Source organism: Strix uralensis, chromosome 13 (genome assembly GCF_047716275.1).
Source record: "Strix uralensis isolate ZFMK-TIS-50842 chromosome 13, bStrUra1, whole genome shotgun sequence".
In the NCBI taxonomy this organism is placed as follows: Eukaryota; Metazoa; Chordata; class Aves; order Strigiformes; family Strigidae; genus Strix; species Strix uralensis.
In genome coordinates, this window is record NC_133984.1 from 12,229,469 (window position 1) to 12,253,653 (window position 24,185).

The window sequence follows — 24,185 nt, forward strand, 5'->3', positions numbered from 1 at the left end:
CGGCGGCCAGCCGGCCCCCCCCCGCGCCGCGCCGCAGTCCCCTCGCTAGTGACAGTCCTGTTGGGTCAGGCTGCAGAGGGCCCTGCCAGACTGCCGCCCCTCGAAGGGGCCGCGCCATGGCGGGGGTCGGGAGGGGCCGCGGGGGCTGCGCGGTGGCCCGGGGTGGGGTCCCAATGCTGGGGATGCGGGAGCCCGAGCAGAGAGCTCGCTCCCGCAGCTTGTGTCGTCTTGTGAAAGCCTGCGAGGTCAGGGAGCAAGTCCAGAAGAAATCGTGTCATCAGCAGAAACTAAACTTGTTTTATCCTGGCACCAGCACCTAGTCTAAATGACCCTTAAAGACCAAAGAATTGCCATCCAGTAAACACTGCTGGGGCAGGAGTGTCCCGGGACAGGCACTGAATACAACGAGCACTGTCTCCTGTCCAGTCCTCTCGTAGATCATAAGGAAAACTGTCTCAGTGCACCCCATTTCAGTGGAGTTCACTGTCCTTCTCCTGAATTCAGGCTTTCCACTCAGGAACTGTCTTCCAAAGAGAAAGGGTCAAACGTGCAGAGGCCAGCAGGACATTGCACACCCGGGTGGCTGCAGGCACTTGCTGCTCCCATCACAGACGGCTTGAGCCTGAGGAGCTCTGGCACTGGAGGGAGATCTCCACCTGAGGAGAGCGGCAGGGCTGGGCTGGGAAGTCAGGAGCGGGGAGTGAGTGTGGCTGGGAGGCAGAGGAACGGGAATGAGGAGGTGCCTGTGGAAGAAGAGACAAACAGGATGGGGCTCAGGGGAAGATGGGACTGGAAACGTGTGGTGGGGCAGAAGGGGAAGTGGAAGGGACAGGAGCGGGCGTGTGACGCAGTCAGGGAGGGCTGGGCTAGCCCGTGGTGAGACTGGGGGGGTCAAAATGGCTGTGGGTAAGGAAGGTTCACAGGGCTGCTGAGCCCTGGAGAAAGTCTTGTCAGGCCTGTAGGAGCCATAGGGTAAGCATTTATGTGTGAGGAGGTGCTATCCACCACGAAGAGTTCCAGGAGGGGGAGAACTGCAGTGGCCAGCAGTGCTCCTCACCCCCTCAGTCTGCAGAGGCCAGTACTCACCGTGTAACTTGTGATGATGAGGAGCTGGCTATCTGGAGCAGACACACTTCTTCAGGCTGCCAGCTGCTCCGCTGTCACATATGGGGACAGGGAGGGGTAGAATGCTGGGAGGAGGGTATCTTGGGGTTTCATAATGCTGTGTCTTGTTCCTTGGCTAGGAGAGCCCCCCTTTCTGATGAGGAGTCTAAAACGAGCAGCTCCCAGCACTTGGGGTCTCAAGAGTTTTGCGTCAGCAGCAGCCTTTCCGAGGTGAGCTCCTTGCATGTGTGTCTGCGTCCCACAAGGCCTTTCCCTGATGGAACAGGCCAAGCAAGAGCATCTACCCTCAGGGGTCCCGCGGGCTTCTTCTCGAGAGAGGTGCACCCAGGTGCAGTAAGGCAAAGCAGCACTCTGGTTTAGCAAGAACTGTTTGCCACTTCTGCCTCTGTGTCCTGGAGAGGGCTAGAGAGAAGGTTCTGCCTGCATCGCTAGGAGCCACCTTCTCCCTTCTTGTTGCAGGTGGAGCTCACAGCAGTCAGCAGTGGTGGCAGCAGTGCCCAGGGGCTGGATGCTGATGGCAAGGTGGAGGAAAAGCTTGGGCCCAAACTGGAAGAGCAGCCACCTGATCCCAACCCAAACCCAGAGTGTGCGGGAAAGACTGTGAAAGACAATGCCCTGGGCCCTCTGGCAAACCAGGGGGATGACAGAGGGCAGGAGCCTGCAATCCCCAAAGCTGCGGAGCAGGAGAGCAGTGGTGCTGATGCTGCCTGGACACCTGCAGATCCTCACAGCGACAAGCAGGCTGATGCTCCTCCAGCCTGCTCCGTGGCTTCAGAGAGCGAGCCTGCTGTGAAGGAGAAAACCACCCCAAGCACTGGAGCACAAGGGCCCAGCGTGCTGGCAGAAGGGACATTGTCTGTGGTTGTCTCTAGCTGCAACACCTCTGCCTCCACTCCTGCTACTTTTACTTTGAACAGAGTGTGCTTTCCCACATCTCAGGCCCCTGCTATGCAAAAACTGCCCCTGTCCTTTCAGGCTGGGGCAGTTCTGAGCCCGAGCCAGTCGCTGGTGTACATCCCACCACCCAGCTGCGGGCAGCCGCTCAGCGTGGCTACACTTCCAGCCACCTTGGGGGTCTCCTCCACACTCACCCTCCCCGTATTGCCTTCCTACCTACACGAGCGTTGCCTGCCGGGCATTATCGCTTCCCCAGAGTTGCGCTCCTACCCCTACACCTTCTCTGTCACCAGACCCTTGGCTTCGGACGCCAAAGTGGTGTCCGTGGAGGTGAATCAGCTTAGCTGCCCTTCGCCCTCAGGCGGAAGCGGTGCCCAGGCTGCTGCCGAGGGCGCTCCCCAGTCCACCGCTGGCCCTTCCCTCTCATCCAGCCAGCCTCCGCTGGCAGCATCGTGTGGGAGCGCTGCTCCCTCTTCCGGCACCGGAGCGCACGCCAGAGCCCCGGCAGCTCCCGAGCCGCACGCACCAGGGGCTGCCACTTCACTCTCTCCTCTGAAGTCCCCTCCGCAGCTAGAGCGTGAGATGGTCTCCTCTCCGGAGTGCAGCGAGATGCCCCTCGATCTCTCCTCCAAGTCCAATCGTCAGAAACTGCCTCCACCTAGTCAACGCAAAACACCTCCTATGCCCATCCTCACCCCCGTGCACACCAGCGGCAAAGCACTTCTCACCACGGTCCTGTCCAAGTCCCAGCGCGCGGCCCAGACTACGGGCAGCAGCGTCACCTCGTGTCTCGGCACCACCCCTCCCTTGGTCATCTTCCCCGAGTTCCTGCGCAACGGCGAGCAGGGCTCCTGGGTGAAGAACACCACGCTCATCAGCACCATTCCAGGCACCTACGTCGGCGTCGCCAACCCGGTGCCTGCCTCGCTGCTGCTCAGCAAGGACCCTGGCGTGAGCTTCAACAGGGACCCACGCCACCTTCCCAAGCAGGAGCCCATTTCCATCATTGATCAGGGAGAGCCTCGCAGCGCTGGGGTTCCCTGTGGGAAGAAAGCCAACCAGGTCAGCACAGAAGGACAGCAGGATCCTGCCAGGAGACTTCTTCATGGCAGAGTTGCTCCAGGAGCTCCTTTGTGTCAGTCCAAGGACATCTCCACCTGGAATCCTGGCCAGGGAAGTGTGTACCCGCGATGCCCTGTGAATGGAAAACCTTCCAATCCTCAGCTTCTGCCTCTCAGCTGGTCTCCTTATCAACAAACCCCCCTGCTTTCAATTGGCATCTCCACATCAGGGCAGCTGCCCCCAAACCAGAATAGCTCCTGCAAGCCATCTGGTGCAGGTGAGCTCCCAACATTCCCGAGCGTGCAGCCCACAGAGTCCAGCACAGCTGCCCAGAGCCTGCCAGAGGGGCTGCCCAGGCTCCCACCTCAGGAACGGGAAGCTGTGGCCAAGAACAAGAGCTGTCGGGCTTTGCCCAAGCTCTACGAGGAGCCGGCCAATCCAGTCCCGCTGGATGCAGGTCCATCACTTCAGACCAGTGCTTTGGATGTGAAAGGGGGGAAGGGGAAGCTGGACAACCCGCAGAAGAATCAAGAATGTGATCAACCAGAGTCTGACTCCAGTAAGGAGAGCAATGTACAGACTGAGGCTCCCCAGGGGAGCTGTAGCCTCAAACAGTTGGATGCAAAGCCTAAAAACCAAGTGTTAGCGGCATATTTGTCGCATGATCTGCCCGCAGCTGGGCAGCAGAGCCTGCGAATGATTTCAGAGGTGCCCACTGTGCCCACAGAGAGTCAACCCAAGGAGCTGGGCTGCGAAGGCTCCCAGGAGCTACCAGCTGCAGAGCCCCTGCAGTGCGTGCGTCAGGTGGATCTGTGCAGGGTCAAGAAGGAGCGAGTGGAGTGTGACATGTCGTTTACTTCTGTGACTTGCCTGCGAGCTGGGACTGCTCCCCAGGCCTTTGCGGAGGTCAAGCTCAAAGGAGCAGGCCAAATCAAGCAAGAGAGCAGCGTGCGCTGCAAGTCCAAGCGGCAGCATGATGGGGATGCCAGGCAGGCCCACAAGAGACTGAAGTGCCAAGCCCAGGACGGCGAGGAGTCCCCAAGCAAATCGGGGAACCAGAGCGTGCATGGCCGGAAGGTGGGTGGGATGGGCTGGGACTGTTGGGTTACGGCAAAGGTTAGCAGGTGAGGTTGGGGGTGAGGAGGGAGCTCTCACAGGAGAGGGCAGCTGAGTGCACAGGGCTTTCCACCCATGCTCTTTGGCGTCACCTGGCAGTGGATTAGTGTACCCCTGTCTGCAGGTTATCTAGAGCAAAAATGGATCTGGGGTATCAGAAGTGCTGGAGGGCACCAGCACGATGAGTGGGGGACAGTGTTTTGTCCCTTCTCGTTTGCTTCTCCAGCTCGGTCAGTTGGCAGCTCAAGCTTTAGTCTGTGTCCTCCATTCACAGTGGCGAAAACACCATGACAATCCGCATGAACTCAGCAAGCGAGAAGGCCGAAGCAGCCTGGGATCAGTGAAGGATCACAACAGCCTCAGGGTAAAGCGTAAGCGCAGGAGGCCAGCGAAGACAGAGTTCCCCTCTCCGGCGCACCGCGGGGACAGCCACGAGGAAGGTACTCTTGTGAATGCAATGTGTTCTTGCGGGGTCAGGCTGCAACGGTTCCTGTTGCCCCAATCCCTGTGGGGCCAAACCACCACTCCCCTGATGCCGAACGGCCTCTGGAGCTAGTGGCTTCCCATAGTGGGTTGGGATCCAAAATAGACCTGCAGCATGATGCTGGACTGCCCTTCCCAGGCCAGCAGACGTGCGTGCGCAGATCTGTAGCATGTTTTCTCAAGGCTCAGTTTTCCCCACAGGTTACCTTGAGAAGAAGCCCAAAAACAACTTCCGGGATTTCATTCCAGTGGTGCTGAGCAGCCGGACACGCAGTCAGTCGGGTGAGTTGGTGCCATGGGACCCAGGTGGGAGTCCTGGGTGGACTGTGAGCGTTTCCCTGTTTAGTTGGCCTTGTGCCTGTCTTCTGTCCTGCCTTGCAGGGTTTTTCTTGTAGATACTCTTGGCTTTTTTGTCAGCTAGAAATCCCGCTTTCTTGCAGGAAGCATCGCTGGCTCTTCTGCTGGTGTGACGGGAGAGTGTGATGTGACTGGTCAGGAGATTCTACCATTGCTGGAGGAGGATCAGGAAGAAGAGGAGGAGGAAGAGGAGGAGGAGACATCCTTGAAATGTCGCAAGCTGCGAAAATCCCACAGGACGTCACGCTATCACAGTCGCAGGGCCAGGGACAGGTCTCTGTCTGAGAGGAGCAGCTGTTACACGAGGAGGACCCGGGAACTGCCCTGGAGAGTGGAATCACCCAGGCAGCTGTGGGAGCCCAATGAGGAGGAGGAAGATGACAGCCACATCAAAAGAAAGAAAAGGAGACGACAGAAAAGTCGGAAATACCAGACAGGGGAATATTTGACTGAGCGAGAGGAGGAGCGAGTGGGTTATCCCCACAGGAGGCGAAAATCCAAAGCAGGTACAATCTGGGAAGAGGTTTCTGGTACCAGGCTGGGGGTCAACATGGGTTTCTTTTTGCTTTTTTTTTGTTGTGTGTGGGATTTTTAAGGTTTTTTTGTGTCTTGGATTTTTTTTGTAATGATGAAACTCCATCATTATTAATTACTTGATGTCCACAGCGTGGGCTGCTTCAATTGATCAGCTCTTCTTTCAAAGAAAGTAGTACATTTCGGAGTAGGAAACAGCAGCTTATGTGGCTAATTAGATACTGATCTTACCCTCAGATTAAGACAGAGGGCGTGGGAAAATGAGAATCGGACGAGGTAGCACAGTGAAATATTTCTGGACAAGCATGGGCCCCTGAGAGTAGTGTTCAGCATTCCTGGCTAAAGTAGAGGGACATGGAGCCATCACAATTCGACCGGGCTTCTTTATGCTTTGTCTTGCTTTATTAAGTCAACTTGCAAGCTTGCACCAGGGAGCACAAGGGAGAGAGGATTAACGAAGCTAGAGTGTCTGCAAGTGATGGAGAAATCCTCCTTTGTGGTTCGTACTTACAGCTTTGCTAGGAGGAGAACGCTGTGTCACCTGCCTGCGTCCTGCTCGCTGCTTTACCTCTGCTTTTGTGTTTTCTCCCATAACTGCTCAGACCATGTGGTCAAAACTGTATCCGTGATCTGTTTCCCCGAGGTTTAGCAGTCTCTGTGGTCCCTTCTCACTGTCCATGCAGGGGCAGTTTGAGGCTGTTGGAAGTAAGCCTGGGATTCATCCAGCAGCACACCGATGTCTCCGTGTGCGTGCTGACAGCTGGCTGCTGGCTCGTAGCTGCATCTGAGTGTCCCACAGGGAAACTTCTGTCAGGGTTGCAGAAGAGCATGTCCGAGCCACAGTGTTGGGGGAAGCCCTTCTACAGCCCTCCATATGCTTGGGCTTTTCTCTTGGAGGTGATGCAGTGCATACAGACCTGTTGCCTTCTGCCGCATCGGTGCTCAGATCGACAGTCCTCAGGAGGGGCTGAGGTGCTGCGAGATGTAGTAGAAATGGCTGCTATCCTCCCACCAGCTGATCTCTCCCAAGCTATGTCTCTGCTCTGGCACAGTTTTATGCTATTGCTGCAGTGTCTGGGTGCCTTTATGAGACTAGGAGTAAAGTTTCTGATGGGCTTCCTGATATTTTCACAGTTCAAGGGCTCTCTCAGGTTGTCTTCTGCTGACGCCTGTTCCAAATAGAGCATGAGAAGGAGGTTTGAGTGCAGCAGCGTTTGGGAGGATCTTCTCCAGGAGCTTTACTGCACATCTTAAGAGTGTCTGTTTTCTATCCAGAAACCAGTTTCCCTCAGGGACTGCTTGCTCGGCCCTCAACGATACCTGAGCTTCTGTATTTTGGATTCAGAAGTTGTGGCCTAGAGCCATTGCTGGTTTTGGAGATGATCACCTGGGGTTACAGTGGCACTGTATGCTGGCTGGCAGCCAGAGGAGGGACAGGGGGCCAGCCCACGTGTTTGGAGAAAGCAGACCATGTGTCCTGTACTAGCTAAAGCATCCACATCATCTTCAGGTACGAGCTGCAGCGATCCACTGACAAGCGCATTGCTGTCGGGCAGGTCGCTTTGATCAGCTGGGCTGGCAGTTCCTCACCTATGAGTGTGCGCCCTGGAGCTTCACTGCTGCTCGGCTGCAGCTGAGGTGCCTGTGTTGATGAGAGCACTAAGCCAGTGGTGTTCATCTGTCTCCTTTGGGTACTGAAAAGAGTGAAAACAGATGCAGAGCCCTGCCAGAGCCTTGTGTTGGACCTCTGGGCTAGAGGAACCCACTGCCCGCCTCCCCTCTGTGCTTGGAGGAGCGATGGAGTCATGGTTTTCTCCTCCTGCTGGGTGTGCAGGGGCTGCTGGAGTGTGCCACTTGCAAGCACAGGCCATCCTGTTTGCTGCGTGTTGTCTGATGTGTCAGCATTTTACCCCTTTCTCTTCATGTACCAGTCAGAGACTTGGTTCTTCCTTGCCACCTTCCCAACTCTTCTTAGGTTTGAGCCATTTCCTACATGTCTTCCCCACAGCCCAAGGGTGCTCTTCACTGCTGGGGAGGTGTTCCCTGACTCGGACATACATCCTGCCAAGTGAAGTATATTTAACACTACAGTGATGGGCTGCTTTAAAAGCTTTGCACTAGAACACGGAGCCCCTGCACGTTGACAGAAGGAATCGGATATCAGAGAAGGAGCATCTCAAGTCCTTGTATACTGCCCTGGGTTAGTTATGAAAATGTCACAATGCTGTAAAAAAGACAAGGATGGTGTTACAGACAGCCCAGCAGAAATCTCTGTCTGGTGATTGCTTTCAAAACAGCAAGCAGGCTAGCGATTGCTGTGTGCGGCCTTCTTGACAAGTATTGCTAAAACTTTGCTTAGTTACAGCCTGAGAGTTGTGCATGAGCTTAAAAATGAATACCATGTTCTGTGTGGTGGGAAGGCAGAACTGCTGCCCCAGACCATGTCCCGTGGGTGCGCTCCACTTTGTTCGGAGCAAGAAGATGTCTTGTGTTCCTTGCCCAAGTACATCCAGCATGTGGCACTGTGTCAGGGTCTGTCTAGCCCACGGCTTTCTCTTGACTGTGGCAAGCGCAGAGGCTGTGCAGGGCCAGCACTTGAGCACAGCCGCTTCCCAGACTTCAGCCGCCAGGGCTTCCCCAGCATCCAGAATAGCCAAACTAGGGCTGTCCCTACTCAGGCCTTCTACAGCTCGTTTATGGGTCTGGCTAAATCCTCTCTTGTCCTGCTGATAACATCTGTCTCCACTACTTCTGGTGGCAGTGAAGACCTGAAGTTCCCTCCGTGCTGTGCAAAGTTCTTTCTTCTGTCTGCTTTTTAACTGATCTCTTACTCATTTTGTCAAGTGCCCGTAAGTCTTGTGCTGCAGGATTAGGCGAACAAGATTCCTTCACTCAGCTGATCCACCCTTTTATGACTTTTGCAAATTTTGGTCACATCCTTCTCCACCTTCTCCTCTCCGACCAAGGAGTCTCAGCCTCTCTGGTAGAGCAGCTTCTCCACCCCTCAGTCGTTTTGGTTGCCTTTCTCCACTTCCACTCTGCATTTGCTGAGATGTGGAGATTAGAACAGCACAGCAGTACTTGAGGCATGCTTGCTTTGAGATTTTATTTGTGGTTCTGCCTTGGCCAAATCCATTTTTCTGTGTGAGATCTGTGGTGTCCCTGCTTCCTAGCAATAACAAGACGTAAGTGCAGGTTATGTGTGATGCTTGACATGGAGAATCTAGAGTCTCAGCATAATGTGGAAGGTGAAGGTGCTGCTCCTGGAGATCTACAAAACCTGCCTTGGCACTGGAGGCAGCAATGTCCCTAAGAGATATAAAGTTTTGTTCCTGGAGTTTATCCTCTTGATCCCTTGAACTAACCCACTGGGGTATCTCCTAGCTCTTCACCTAGAAATGAAGTCTTTGTTCCCAAACAAAGTGCCCAAAGCTGTGGATAGAGCCAGGCTTGAGAGGCTCAGACTCTGCAGAGCTGTGTACAGATGCCTCCTCTGTCCTCTGCTCTGCACAGGGCTCTTCCTTTGTAACCTGTTCTGTTCTAGCACCGATCATCTGCGCAGAGAGAGGTGTATGACATCATATGGGTCTGGGCAGTTATTTGTTCACAGGGCTTTGCTTTCTTGTTGTGCCCTTTGTTTTCCTGTTGCTGTCGTGCCCTTGCTACGGGATGTTGCTCTTTCATGGAAGCAGAGCGCCTGTCCTTGTGCAATGTGCAGGGCTCTGTAATGAACAAGGCTGCAGCTGTGTATAATGCAAGGAAGAAGAGACTGGATTTCCTCTGAGGCATCCTGGTACTTCCTACCTGCATGCATATTAACTGAGACTTTAATGTGTGTCGTGGTTTAACCCCAGCTGGCAAATAAGCCCCACACAGTCGCTTGCTCACTCCCCCCGGTGGAATGGGGGAGAGAATCAGAAGAGTAAAAGTGAGAAAACTCGTGGGTTGAGATAAAGACAGTTTAATAAGTAAAGCAAAAGCCGTGCATGCAAGCAAAGCAAAACATGGAATTCATTCCCCGCTTCCCATCGGCAAGCAGGTGCTCAGCCATCTCCAGGAAAGCCGGGCTCCATCACATGTAATGGTTACTTGGGAAGACAAACACCATCGCTCCAAACGTCCCCCCTGATCCTCCTCCTTCCCCCAGCTTTATCTGCTGAGCACGATGCCATATGGTCTGGGACGTCCCTTTGGTCAATTGGGATCAGCTGTCCCAGCTGTGTCCCCTGCCAGCTTCTTGTGCACCCCCAGCCTGCTCGCTGGTGGGGTGGGGTGAGAGGCAGAAAAGGCCTTGACACTGTGCAAGCACTGCTCAGCAATAACTAAAACATCCCTGTGTTATCAACACTGTTTTCAGCGCAAATCCAAAACATAGCCACATACCAGCTACTGTGAAGAAAATTAACTATCCCAGCCAAAACCAGTGCAATGTGCCACTTAATTTAAGGGGAAGATGTGAGAGGGCAAGGCTGGGTCTGGTTTTGTAGGCAGCAAAGCAGTGAGTGTTCACAGACAGCTTAAAGGGGATACCTCCTGCATTTTCTGTCTCTCTGAAGGGTATCCCATGTGGGTCCTGCTCAGCCTTGCAGGTAGGGGAGTGTGCTGTATGGCAGCATGCAGTTCTCAAACTACGGGGAAGTGTGCTGACAAGCTGGATTGTTTTGTACTGGGTTCCCTGTCAGACCTAAGGAAGAGCCTTAGTCAGTTGTGTGCAAACCCCAGCTCTCAGTAGGCTTGGCCTTTTCAGACCAAGACCACTGTCTGTCACTGGTTGTCTTGTGTCCATGCTGAGTCCGTCCTTGATGGGGAGAATCTGTATATTTACTCTGCTTCTACTTACTGCAGTGCCTCCGCCATGGGTCTGGATTTTTGGATGTGCAGCCATCAGAGATCAGCAGTTTGTTTTGCCTGGTGGCAGAGATCTGGGTTGCTAGCCTTCAGTGCTGTACCTACAGAAGCTCCTCATTCCCATTTCTCCTTTAGATTTTAGGTACCGGAAGCAGAAGGAGTCTGTGAAGGGTAAAGGCACAGAGCTACGACTGAGGAGCAGGCTTTCCCCATCCCCCCGAAAATCTCAAGGACGCCCAGACTTTCGGAATGGCTTCTTCCTGGAGCACTCCGACAGCTCTCCCGTCCAAGAAGAGCTGGAGAAACCATCAGGAAAACGCAAATGTAAAACCAAACACCTGGCAGGGATCTGTGACGAGGGGAAGGTATGGCTTGGGCTGATGAGGGGAACACACGTGGGGAAAAGATCGAGAAGAGGACTCCTGTTAGTAAGCCATGGCCACATGTGCCAAGGAGTTGTATTCCTTTCTTTTCCAGGGGAAAGGCTGCTGGAACCAGCCCAAAATGCGCTCTCTGAAGAAGCCCCAGGACTTGTGGACACTTTGTAAGTCTCGTCGGGTCAGCCCAGGGAGTTCCCCCGAATTGCCAGTGGCCCAGAACGTTCCTCCTGGAGCTCGGCGACTGATTGTGAACAAAAATGCAGGAGAGACCCTTCTGCAGCGAGCAGCTCGCCTGGGCTACAAGGTGAGATTTGATGCCCTTTTCTGCTTTGAGTCCTGTGCTGCCTTGTCTGGGTTTGTGTGTAACCAGGCCTGCAATGCTCTTGTTCCTGTAGGACGTAGTGCTGTATTGCCTGCAGAAAAAGAGCAGTGACGTGAACCATCGTGACAATGCTGGCTACACAGCTCTGCACGAAGCCTGTGCGCGAGGCTGGATTGACATCCTCCACATTCTGCTCGAGCACGGCGCCAACGTGAACTGCAGTGCGCAGGATGGCACAAGGCAAGGCAGTGAGAGGGGAGCGTCTGGGGAAGCACTGAGAAGTGTGGGGGCAGGGAGCAAGGCATCTTTTTCAGCATGAGCTGTTGGTCATCGCTAGATTTGTCTTAACCCAAAACAGCATTTGCTTTGCGAACTCTTCCTGTCTCTTCTTTCAATGCCAGTGCTTCTGTCCTTGCAGGCCTGTCCACGATGCAGTAGCAAATGACAACCTGGAAACCATGTGGCTTCTACTCTCCTATGGTGCTGATCCCACTCTGGCCACTTACTCTGGGCAGACAGCTGTGAAGCTTGCCACCAGTGAAGTGATGAAGCGCTTCCTCTGCGGTAGGTGCCAAGCCTGGGGGTGGCACTGCTTCCATCCTTCCTGTCTGGCAGCATATGGGACCAAATCTGGGTGTCAAAGGGTTTAGAAGTGCTTGAGCAGCAGGTGACTGAGTAATTTTAGCTCTGTCCTGTCATGCCATGTGTGTTTTTACCACCCAAACTTTAATTATAGAATTGTATACCGCTTTCCAAATAAGATACAAGTCACGTTTCAGTCTTTAATGTGCAAGGAGATGGCAATGCTGTGGTCACACAACTAAAGACAGTGCTGTGCATGAGGCTTGGAGGCACTGTTCCACAGTTCCTGGTTCTACTGCATAACTCAAGTGCACATATTTTTGCTGCCAAGTAGTGATGCCTTCTACTTGCAAACAGCTCTGCCTAAATGCTCCCTGCCTGCTGTTGTTAGAAAGGACAGTTTTGGAACCCTATGGCCAAGAGTGAAGCGTGTCCACTTTCTGTGCTGTTTGTGTAGAAGCAATATGAGTGTTGTGGCTTCTACACAACAGCAAGGAAGAGACAGCTACAGTAGTGGTGGTTCCCAAATAGATACAAGGCACGAAATCTTCAGTGTTGAAAAAAATCTTGTTTGCCAGCTGTCTGTCTGAGCTCTTCTAGGCTTAACTATGCACGCAGGTGTTGGAGATGGAGTTTTGAACTCAAGACAACCCTAAGAACTTTCCTTTCCAACTCACTTAGTGTTGTCAGTTGTTTTCCCTTTTCAGCTTCTATTTCATGTTCTCAGGCCCAGGGTCACGTTGTCCTCTCTGGAGTGAGGGTGCCCTTCTTGCAAGTTGTGGTTCAGCTTTTGCCATAATGCCTAACTGCAGAGTGGGGAAAAGCAGCAGAGGTGAAGTGGCTCACCCAGGATCAATGGATATGCATGCCAGGATCGTGCTTTGACCAGTAGATAAGCATTAACCCTTTCAATTTTTTCTCTTTTAGATTACCTGTCGGATCTCCAGGGGCGCACTGATGGAGATCCTCGAACAGCATGGGACTTCTACAGCAGCTCAGTACTAGGTGAGTTCAGTCTACGCCACTTCATTTACAGCACCAGAGCAGAGAGAAGCAGTGCTAGGTAATGACACATCAGTCACTTCAGTCTGTCCGCATCCCTCCCAGCTCACGTCTTGGAGATCTTGCTGTAATGCTACATGCTGGGAGCTGCTTCTGAAAGGGACCGTTTCTTTGGGAAGCTGCATCTGTGGATCCCTCCAAGTAGGCTGAACACAGCGTGCAAGATTAGACTCTGAGTGCTGTTGGTGATTCCTGAGGGTCTTTGGGTATCGATCCTGGAGCATGTTATTCTTGTAGCAGTTCTTGTTACTCCCCTGCTAACCAGTCATCAGGATAAAACAAAGGAAGGCAGAGGACATATTTATTCCTTCAAGGTGTAGAAATATTGAACTTCCCAGTTCCCAGAGCTGTCCATCCCTCTCCTCTGCTTTGGAGGGGAGGCATTCATCTGGGGGAGGCCCTCTTCTTACAATGCCAGGCATTTCCCAGTGACCTTTTTCCTGTCGCTTAGAAGTTTTCTTGAAATGATACAGGCGGATACAGGCGCAAGGTCTGCAAATTGTTCACAGCGTTGCTCAAGTTCCCCCAGGGTCCATGAACAAAGATGTCCTGGATCTAGCCATGGGCCTATGGCAGACTGCAGAGTCCCTCCCAACCACTTCCGAGACAGTAGATCAGCACTCTCAAGCCCTTCATAAAGACCTGGATTATTTACACTGGCAAGCTAAAAGGCTGTTGCTTTTAGTTGCTCACCTCCGTCATTTCCGACATCCTTCTAGAAATGAAAAAAATGAGATGCATATGGAAGGGTGCCCTTGGTAGAGGACTTATCCTTGGAGGACCCTGATGTCTCTTCATTTCAGAACAGAAGAAATTCTGTACTCCTAAGAACGCTTTGTTCATAGGCTTTTGCACCTCAGGCATGCCAGGGAAACTGTTCAAACCACAGCCTCCTTCCTCTGAATTTCTCACTCTTGAAGCTGTCACAGTCCTTTAAGAAGAAGCCTCTTTAAAAATATTACAGTCAAAGAATAGCTATTTTTCTTGTGGTAAAGATATTACCCCTTTTGATTTGTCAGTGGTTCCCACTTGGATTTCTCTGATAAACATGGAAGGAAAATTGTGTGTGGTTTTGTGGGCAGGAGAGTTTGGCTCTCTTTGCTTACTACAGCATGCTGAATTCTTGGTTACCCAGAGAGCTCATGTGCTCGAGTTCTAGTATGTGATTATGTCCTGTTCACCAGTATCCTTTCCTCTTGAAGATCCTGGCATGGGATTGTAGCCTGCCAATTCTCATGCTCTCTAGGAAACCCACTGCCACATGCAAGTAATTTAGAAATGTGTGATCTTGTTTTTCATATACCCTAATGCCTGAAATGAAACGGGTGGCTCTTTGGAAAAGCAAGCCGATTGTGTGTCGTTCGAATTAGCTGCTTGTTTCAGTTCTTTCATTTCCATATTCCTTGGCTTGTCTTGAAAAATCTTATCTTGCATCATGTCTTCCCACATTTCTGTCCTCCACCTCTGTAGGCAAAAAGAAAGGGATTATTTTTTTCAGTAAGCAAAACACTCTTGTGGTGTTTCTTGCGGGGATGGAGGGGTATTGGGATGCCATCAGTGATGGCAGTTCACTGCTCACAAGGGCCTTGCTTGGACACTTGGCTAATATGTGGAAAATCTCCACAGGCAGTGCTGGGGACTGCACTTCTTTTCCTTCCCCTGGCTTTTTAGAATATGTCTTCATTTGAGGGTGGAAAAAGACTACCTCTCTATTAAACACATCCTGCCTCTTCCAGTGGGACTTCACGCTAAGTTCTGGCCACTGTGGATGTGTCTCTACTGGGTCTCTGTCATTCACATGGTGCCATCTGTCAGGTTTTGTCTTCCTTCTCTCTTGTGCTACCTGAAGTTGGTTAACAAGCCAGACAAATCCCACATTGATCTGCCTATATCCTTCCCTAGAGACATCGTTTCATCCTTGCTGCAGTGGAAAGATCCTTCCAGTGTTGGTTGGGCTGATGCTTGCATCTCAGGTGCTCCAGACTTTAACAGGTACCAAGTGCACAGCACTTGGGAGAATGTAGGTTCCTCCCAGATGTGAGAGTGATGATCCCTGGAGAGATGTCAGCTACACAAAATGTTCTGAAACCTCATGGCTTTGGTGTTGCTTGTGGGTTATTTCTATCTGGCTCGGAGAGAGGACGGCAGAGATCCCAAACTGAAGTACCACCATGCTGCTGTCAGAGAGTCAGTCACGCTGCTCTTTTCGCCCCTCTGCATGGAGCATTCCCAGCGCTGCCCTCGGTGCTGCCCTTGGGCAGCTGCATGGCGAGTTGCAGTGAGGAACTAACCCGGCTGGGATGTCATCCTTTACCCTACCAGGTCTGTTTTCAGCAGGCACAGAAAGGAACCTTCCTTTTCATCCGCACCTAGATCAGCTTACAGCAGCAGTGAAATGGCAGTGTTAGATCATTGTCACTCATGCTTTGCCAGGCGCTACTGTGGGACACTGCATCAGCTGGCAAGAAAGAGCAAGATGCCCGAGCCTGAGAGAAGAGGCTGGTTTCTTTACAGTGGGGTTTACTGAGTGTTTCGAAGACTTTTGGCTCAGTTACCTTCCACAGTCACCTCAGGTCACCTGGGTCACTCCCCAGGGCAGGGAAGTGCCTGGTTCTGCTCTGGAGTAGCTGAGCTGCTCCCAGCTGTCACAGGCAGCAAACCAGCTCAGCAGACAACAGTTCTGCTCCTTCAGTCATTCAATCCTTCAGAGTTTCCCTTTCCATCAGATCCACCAGCTGAAGCACAAAGCATTGCATGTCCCTCAGGGTGGAGGAGAAATCCCAGGCCCCTGCTTGATCTGTTTCTATTCTTTGAGGCAGGAATGTTGTCCACATTTTCCTTTAGGTCTGCAAATCTCTGGGGGCCAAAAGATAATGAGGGAAGCCAGGGTGTGGGATCTCTGAAGTCTGAGTATGGTAAAGTCATCAGCATCTTGCACTTTGTGCGACTGTAGTTCCAGATACAAAGTCCCACTCCAGGGTTTTTTTTCTACACCTGGGACTAGCATTGTTGTGCCTGATTGTCTCCCTGCTGCTCTGCAGTGGTACAGGATGTTCCTGTTCTTGTCGCAGCCTTCGCTTGGGCTAACAGACAGGACTGAATGAAAAGTTTTCAGGACAGACATTGGACCATATTGTTGCCACGTTAAATGCATTTAATTTGTTTTTTCTGGGTTGCTCAAGAAATTTGAGGGTTTTTTGGTGATGGCATCTGAGCTCTGCCTAGCAGTGATATTGAACCGATATTCATGTCACTTATTTTTGTCCTATTCTACATTAAGTTTTGAAGATTTAAGCACCCCATTTTTCTGTTTCTTAGGAATTTTTTTTTCCTTGGCAGGACTAAGAAATGACTTCATTTTTTCCCTGAGACCCTGTTTGAGCCTCTGTCTCCTGTCATCTGCTGTTGTCTCTCTATTAAGATAACATTCTTGCTGGATGCTGCGTTTATTCGAAGAGCAGTATGGTGTGTGGAGCTTTCCCATGCAGCACACCATAAGATTTTTTTGCAGCCTTTTCTCTCGTGCGTGGTGTTGAACTTTTCCTTGATTGGTGTATTTGCTCACCTGCACATTTGGTCTGAGTTGTCTCTGTAGAATCTAAACTCTTATTTTCTGGAAGTTTTTGGACTTATCCTCTATTATCTCAGCAGGACAAAAACACTCTGCAAAACTAAGACTATTCATACCTCTTAATAATAAAATCCAGGCAGCAAGCTACTTTTCAACAGATGATTTTCAGATTGGTGAACAGTAAATTTGACTGTCTTCAAATGGTTTATGGATCAAGTGTGCTATTCTCCACTTCCTATGGAAGCAGATCCTGCTGGAACTCAAATACCTCCTGGAACAGCCAGCTTTAAGCCAGGAATCTGTGGGGCTGATTCTCTGAAGTCATGCTTATTTTTGTTTGGTTGTATTAGTCTCTAGATCTGCTGCACAGTGTGGTGGCACAGCCTTGCAGTCCTTCTTTAGACACAGTTGCTGACACATACCTCTAGATAACCTGCTGGCGGTTGTCAAGAGTGGGATTTGGGTGGAGATGCAGAGCACGGTGCCTTCCTTCATAGGATCTGTGCAGACAAAGCATCTCGTACATCTACCTCCTTCCTTTCTGGAGCAGGTTCTTGCAGGCTGAGGACAGCTGTGCTGGCAAAGAAGAGGGGGCTGAGGCTGTTTCAGAGAGAGTCTGGGGGTCAGCGTGTGGTTGCCCCAAGAGAAGACTGCCAGTCGAAGTGGCTCATTTTGTAAGCAGGCAGTGCCTCGTGTCACGTGCAGGGTCGCTGTAAGCCTGAAAGTTGCTGCTATGACATAACACATTCTTTCTACCTAACCTGGTTACTGAGCGGAGCCTCGCTGTGCCAAGCAGCCAGCACTCAAGAGTTTCTCTGAGGCAAGGGTCTGGAAGGAGAGCAGGAGGAGCCTGAGACTTGGCTCTTACAGTCACTGTGACACTGCAGGAAGGTGTGCGTGAGATTGCGGTGGTAGCTGGTCCAACTCCCCAGGGAGTGATGAGCACTGGCTGGTGTGAAACTGAGCTATGCCAATGTCTGTTTTGCTTGTTGCAGAGGGGAAAGATAGCATTGGATGCGATCTTCTGCTCAACCCTCCAGGAAGTTCAGACCAGGAGGAAGAGGAACAAGAAGCAGACAACTTCATGTTTGAGTTCTCAGACAAGCCACTGCTTCCCAGCTATAACCTCCAAGTGTCAGTCTCTCGGGGGTGAGTATCTTTTCCTGCAGCAGAGAGCATTTGAGTGACATTAATGCTGGGGTGAGGGGGAGCTTGCAGAACAGAGCCCTTGAACTCGTGAGAATAGCAGCAGTACAAGAAAGCCTTAGGCTGTCCTCCAGGTGAGGGATGACATGAGATGTTCATATATGGAAAATTCACACCTGCCTGAGAAACTCTGAGAGCCCAAGCTGACTGTGCTAAGGAGATGGGCCGTACAGAGTTGCACCTGTGTCCTGTAGATCTCAAAGCACTCCTCCAAAGGGAGGAGTCATGTGCAGGAGGAGATACCTCTATCCCTGTTCCACAGGTAGAGACAGAGGAATGGAGCTATTGCATCTTCCCCAGGAGGAGGAAATTGCTGCTGCTGAGGCAGTAACATGCCTCCTGTGGCACACTCCCCATCATACGCCATTTCACAATGAAGCATTGCATAGACTCTTTTTTAGAGAAATGTGAGAATAGAAGCCACATCTTGTAAGCCCCACATCAGAGAAGCAAGTGGAAGATGCAGGGTAAGATGGAATTTATTTGACTAATTGTTTGACAGAGGTCCACCTCTGAGGTGGTCACCTTAGTCTTTTGTTGTAGTCAGCAAAGACTTGACAGCAGGATTTATCCAAACGAGGGCAGGAGTGAACGTCAGGCCGAGATGAACCACTGGGTGCAACTGATCAGCTCTCCAGTGACTGTGGAGAAACCCGAGGGGGACACTCACTTGGATGGGCACTCCTGTGGTGCAGACATGCTTAGAGAAGTCCCAGCCTGGGATTCGTTGCCTGATGGCTGGCACAGCAAAAAGCCTGTGAAGTCCTTCAGCCCCTGTTTTAGTCTTCTTGGTCTTGTGCCCCAGTGATAATGAAAAGAAGAGAAAGACTGAGGGAGACCTATACATGGGAGAACCAAGCAAGGAAAGACCCTTTTGGTTTAAGAAAGGACTTTGTTTTAAAACAAAACTGAAAAGCAGCACAGGTAAAGCCAGAAAGATAGTTGATTTTGTATTGGCTGTCTGTTGCCTGCTGTTCTGTGCCACGGGTGGTCACAGCCCCGGCATCCCATTTGCAGGCAGCAGCAGGTCAGTCATTTCAGCTCCTTGAGGTTAAGAGCAGCTTGTGTACCTCAGGTGGTTATTTTCTTTCAAGTTAGGCTTAGAGATAGTGGGTTGAAGGCAGGGCCTTGCAGGAACACAGCCAATGTCTGGAGAAGTGTAGGTTTCCTCATGCTCCTGCAGAGCTCTGGCTGTGCGACGGCAGGGGAAACACTGCCTGGGACAGACCTGTCTGTCGGTGAGCAGGAGGGTGCAGTCAGGGTCTCCCCATGCAATCCTGCTGCTTGGCCAGATGCGTTCTGCTGCCGTGTGGTGTCCCTGCGCTGGGCCTGTCAGGAAGCCCCCTTCTCTCCTCCCTCTGGTGTTGCTCCTAGCCCCATTTTTCTCCAGCAATGGTCAGCAGTGGCTTAGCTCTGATGGGTCCGAGTCGATTGTTTCCCCTCCATCATGGGGAAGTCACAGCACTGGAGCAGTCCTCCCTTCTGCACCTCCTGTGACACTTTGCGTTCGCTTGGACCGCAGAGGGGAGAAAGGTGTCTTGGGAGAGGCAGCAACAAAAGTGCTACTTTTTTGTTTAACGAATCTCTGTGCCTGCCAATTTCTGCCCATCCAGAGGGACGTGTGCAATGCCCAGGAGTCATGGCTGGGTGGGGAAATGGAGCCCCTGGTGTGGCTTATCACTGGGTGGGGATGCTGCTGGGACACCTTTGAGGTTGTAACTTTCACACCGATGTCCCTGTCTTGCTTTGAGTGCTCTAAAATGATGTGCCCTGCAAAGCAGCGATCAAACCCAGGCACGTCTCAGAGCCTTGGTCCCGCACGTGGGGTCTGTCCAGACCCTGCAGAGGAGGAGCACGTGGAGAAGAGTGCCTGGACCTCCCTGGCAGTGCTGTGTCAAAGCGAGAGCCAGCGTGCCGGCAGCTGGGAGGCAGTGAGGCTGAGGCGGGCAACATGCCTGCAAACCCCTCCACCTCTAACCCGCCATCCTCTTGCCATCCTTGCAGGCCCTGCAACTGGTTCCTTTTCTCCGACGTGCTCAAGCGGCTGAAGCTGTCCTCCCGCATATTCCAGGCCCGCTTCCCGCACTTTGAGATCGCCACGCTGCCCAAGGCAGAGTTCCAGCGCCAGGTCTCTCTCAGCCAGGTGCTGGTGCAGGAGGAGATGCAGGAGAGCCCTGAGCCGGCGCAGGCTGCTGCAGAGACAGTGGAGCTGGTGCACTATGAGCCCGAGCTGCTGCAGCTGCTGGGTTCGGCGGTGGAGTACCAGGCCTGGAGCAGCTGACGGGGACAGATCTCTCCCTGCATCATGAGGCAATAATAAGGACCAACGGGAAGCAGCCCTCTCAGCGCCAGCAGCAGGGACCTGGGTCTTTGGCCAGCCAGTCCTCCTCTCCTCAGGGTCTCCTCCAGGTGGGGAGAGAGGACCCTTGCCTCCAAGGACTTCCCAGGGCCCCTTCATGACGAGCAGCAGCACTTGCAGCTGTTGGCCCCATCCAGCTACGGCGGGCGATGAAGCCCCTCCACGGGGCTGCGTGAGCCGGAGCTCCTGGGGCAGGGGCGGCTCCGCCTCCGCCAAAGCGAGGGGTGGTGGGTGCCGCTGCCCGTCCCCGCCTGACCCCACGGAACTGCGCCTCTGTTTGCCCTCCCCCTCCCAACGTCTTCCATAGTATTTATTTAATTAGTATTTAATTTGTAATGTTTCCTTTGTTTTTGCTGAGTCTGCATCACTGTGATGGTGAGCTCCGGGCTAGGGGATGCGGGCTTCCTCCGGCCCCTCTCCAACACTCCCCGGGGCCAGCGCTGCCCCTGGACCAGCCAGCCCCTGAGCCGCAGACCTGGGGGGGTCACGGCCCTCAAGGGTCGGGCTCTCACACCTCGTCTGCGAGCCTGGGGACGGTGACTTCCCTTAGCTTTGGAGCCAGCTTCTGCCGAAGGCGCTCGCCCGCCAGCCCAGAGCCAGCCCCGCTGCTCCATCCTCTCACCGGGCTCCTTCCTGCATCTCCTTCGTGCTGCTGCTCCCAGTCCCCGGTGCCTGTCGCACGGGCAGGCACAGCCCGCAGCCCCCAAGCACACCCCACGCTTCCCAGCAGCTTGTGTCCCCCCTCGCCCCGGGGTCTCTTGCCACTGCAGAACCCCCTCCTTGCCCTCCGCGGTGTCTGCTCGGCCTCGCCCCGCTCCCCGCACCCCTCCTGTGTCACAAGGAGCAGTTCTCTGGGAGAGAGCGGGCGCAGTGCCCGCCGCCCGGGCCTTGGGGCAGGGCTGCTCCGCTCCGGGGAGATGGTACAGTTTTATTGTACAGGTGCTAACAGGACTGAGGACGGGACAATCTTGGGTTTTCTGGCTCTCCCCTGCTCCACAGCGGGAGCGTTGGGTGGGGTTTTTTTTTGTTGGTTCGTTTTTCCTTTGTGTTGTGTTCCTTCCCAGCCAGGGCAGGTGTTCCCCCTTCCCCTTGGACTCCCAGCCGCCAGCCTCCCCTCCTGGGGGCCAGGCAGCGCCTTGTTTAAGCCGAGGGTTTTTTGCCTTTGGGTGTGTATTCTGGTTGCTCTTTCTGATTTCTGTTTTATTATAAGCAGCAACAGGCTGTGGTGTCAAAAACACTGATGTACAGAAAAAACCTGCATCAGGCCCCCTGTCTCCTGCCTGTTCTTCCTTGTCCCGTGTCTGATGCCTGCTGTGGGCAGGTTTCCTTGTGTGGTGGCCTGAGCCTGTGGGTCAACAAGGGGAGACGACGAGGCTGCTGCCACGAGCTGCCCGCAGCAGCACCGGGGCTGGGCGCTGGGGCAGGCGCGGGCTGCGGTGCCTCAGCCGGCAGCGATGTCTTTTGGCATTGTGGAGCAGGGGGCCATCGATGAGCCAGAAAAGTTGTTGGGGACGCTCTGCCCCTCCTGCCAGCGCATGGACACCTGCTTCTGGACTCAGGCTGGTAACGGAAGCTCTGCGGCCAAGCCCAGCTGTGCCCAAGCACCACTGCTGATGGTGGGTGAGCTGGGTCCAGCCCCAGGCAGCCCTGGCCGTGGGGCAGCCGTTCCGTCTGGCTTCACCCCTGCCGGAGCAGAGGGGGCTCATGGGGCCCTGCTGGGATTTCTTTTGGTTTAGTTTTTTTTTTCTTTGAAACATGCCTTGGAAAAAACCATTTTAAACCCATTTCCCCCACTGCCCAGCCCAGGTGCCCTCCAAGGGCGCAGGGATGGCTCAGCCTCTGTACGCGCCCAGGATGTACCTGAACCGCAAAAGAGCTCCTGAAGCATCGGGCCTGTGTGCGGGAGGCAGTGAAGGTGTGTGCGGGAGCAAGGCGGGGAGCACACATGCGGCTGGCCAGGGCACTGGTGGAGGGGGGTGCCTGGGGGCAGTGGTGGGGGTGGTGTGTGCCCGGGGCGTGGAAAACACACACAGACACGTGTGCGCACACAGACACGCACAAAACTTTTGCAAAGCAGCTGTAATTCTGTGGTGTCGTCCTCCATCTGCACGGGGGGTGTAGCAGTGGGGGTGGGGGGGTGCGCACAGGGGGTTGTGGTGGTAGTGGGGGGGTGCATGCACACAGGCACTGGTGATGGAGTGCACGAGCACAGCTGGCTGTGGTAGCGAGGGGCGTGGGGGACCTGCACACGCAGAGCTGGCCCCTGCAGCAGTGGGAGTCTGCGTGTGCACCCACGTGCCTGTGCGTGCCTACGTGTGCGTGTGCACTTCTGTGTGCACAGGCGGCCACTGCAGCAACACGTGTGTGAGCACATGTCTGTGTGTCCCCAGGCCACTCGCTCACCCCTTCCCCTCAGGGATGGGGAGGAGAAAATAAAGCACAAGGCTCAGGAATAAAGATAAGGACAGAGAGGGATGATTCACCCGTTATGGTCATGAGCAAAAGACAGAGTCCTTAGGGGAAGAAAAAGAACATCAATTTAGTTCAAACACCACCACCACTTAACAAACAGAGTAGGACAGTGAGAATTATAACCACATCTTAAAAACACCTTCCCTCACACTCTTCCCCTGCTCCAGCAGGGGGTCCCTCTCACGGGAGACAGTCTTCCACACACTTTCTCCTACCAAGTTCCCCTTCTTAAATAGGTTATCCCAGAGGCACAGCCACCCTCGCTAATTGGCTCAGCCCTGGCCAGAGGTGGATCCAGTGTGGAGCTGGGGGAGCTTGGAGAAGCTTCTCACAGTGGACACCACTGTAGCCCCCTCGCTACCGAAAACCCACCACACACACGCAAACCCCACACAGCCACCAGTGCCGGGACACCCCAAGGACAGAAGTTGGTGCCAAACACGGGCACTGTGGAGCAAGACCAGCAGATGCCTCGGCTGGTTGGGAGCTGGAGCACAGGCAGAGACCGTGGACATGGGCTATGCCCAGCCTGGAGGGAGCACAGGGGCTCTCCAGCTCTGCCTGCCAGCACGGGCCTTACCTACACCCGTCTTTCTCCTGAGATGGACCAGTCAGAGATGAGCGCTGGGGGAAATTGTCATAATTTATTGGCCTCCAAAAGCACCCACAGCCAAGCAGCAGCTGGCATCACTATGTCCTGAGGGCAGCTGAATGCCTGGGGCACCATCCATGCAGCCATCCCTCGCGGGCTGCTCCCTGCAGACGCTGCACAGGCTCAGGGCCCACCACTATCTCTTGGGACCCACCTGGCACTGGCAGAGGGGGACTCCTGCTCTTACTCTCCCGTGATGCAGGTACAGCAGAAAGCCCTGCGCAGAGCTCTGAGCGCCCTCCTGAAGAGGGAGGGCTGTCGCCGTAGAGCCGTGGCGTGTGGGAGGGCAGTGATGCCAGGGGGTGAAGGAGATCTGTAGGCCAGGGACTGGGCAGGCAATGGGCAGGCTCCTGCAGAAAGCCATCGAGACACAAAAAGTTCACATCCTTAGAAATGATGCAGAGAGGCTTCAAGGAGAAGGGAGCAGAAAATGGGAAGGGAAGCTAGAGGGTAAGAAGCAAGCTGGTGGTTTACAACAAGGTCCATGGGAGTATTGGCACTAATCAGAGCCACTTTAGAAAACTGGAAGTCCAAAGATCACATCAGAAGGCTAAAGGCGAAAAGATGGAGGCAAAACTGAGTTGAAGAAAATGGCCCACGGTGTTGGCTGGTGAGAGCAGAATAACTACCCAAGTCAGCAGCTGAATTCATTAAGGAGAAAGACCATGGCTGAGCAGCTCAGTCTTTACCAGCCCCTGCCTTGACCGCAGCAGTGTGGAGGATGCCATCTCAGCTTTTTGCAGTACTGGAAGCAAGGTGGTGCTAGAGCACAGCAAATGCGAGGAGGAGCGGCTGGCCCAGAGCCCTACAGCAGAGGCAGCAAGCTGTCCGAGAGCCCCGCAGGACACCGCCGGGCTGGTACCTGAACGTACTCCAGTCTGATGGAAAACAACTGCTGGTCCAGGGATACAAAACCTGCTCTAATTCCTGTAATGAAAGCCTTGCTTGGATAAAACTTAAGAATGAAAGGTATGAGAGATGCGAGTGCTTCTGGTGGGTCATTGACATGGCTGTAAAAAAAGAGACCGGGAGGGGGAGCAGTAATGCCCTGATGCCAGGACTGGAAGGAAAAGCCTTGCTCATGCAGCGTCGGGGAGGGCCTCACCAGTGGGGTCCAGTGCTGCACTCGCTGCCGTTGATGGGCGAGCACCAGAACA

General features: G+C 53.5%; 1 protein-coding gene across 2 annotated transcripts in view; it reads left to right on the plus strand.

The window, feature by feature from the left end:
• The window catches only part of BCORL1 (BCL6 corepressor like 1), a 31,595-nt gene extending 10,426 nt beyond the window's left edge, over positions 1–21,169 (plus strand). For both annotated transcript variants that reach the window (XM_074883000.1, XM_074882999.1), the window contains exons 3-14: positions 1,245–1,335; positions 1,585–4,161; positions 4,475–4,640; positions 4,885–4,965; positions 5,124–5,546; positions 10,558–10,787; positions 10,900–11,106; positions 11,198–11,364; positions 11,543–11,688; positions 12,634–12,711; positions 17,335–17,488; positions 19,550–21,169. In XM_074883000.1, the coding sequence (XP_074739101.1) occupies positions 1,245–1,335; positions 1,585–4,161; positions 4,475–4,640; positions 4,885–4,965; positions 5,124–5,546; positions 10,558–10,787; positions 10,900–11,106; positions 11,198–11,364; positions 11,543–11,688; positions 12,634–12,711; positions 17,335–17,488; positions 19,550–19,826 (4,597 nt within the window). In that variant the 3' untranslated portion in view covers positions 19,827–21,169. The remainder of the gene's footprint in view (positions 1–1,244; positions 1,336–1,584; positions 4,162–4,474; positions 4,641–4,884; positions 4,966–5,123; positions 5,547–10,557; positions 10,788–10,899; positions 11,107–11,197; positions 11,365–11,542; positions 11,689–12,633; positions 12,712–17,334; positions 17,489–19,549) is intronic.
• Positions 21,170–24,185: the final 3,016 nt, after the last annotated feature.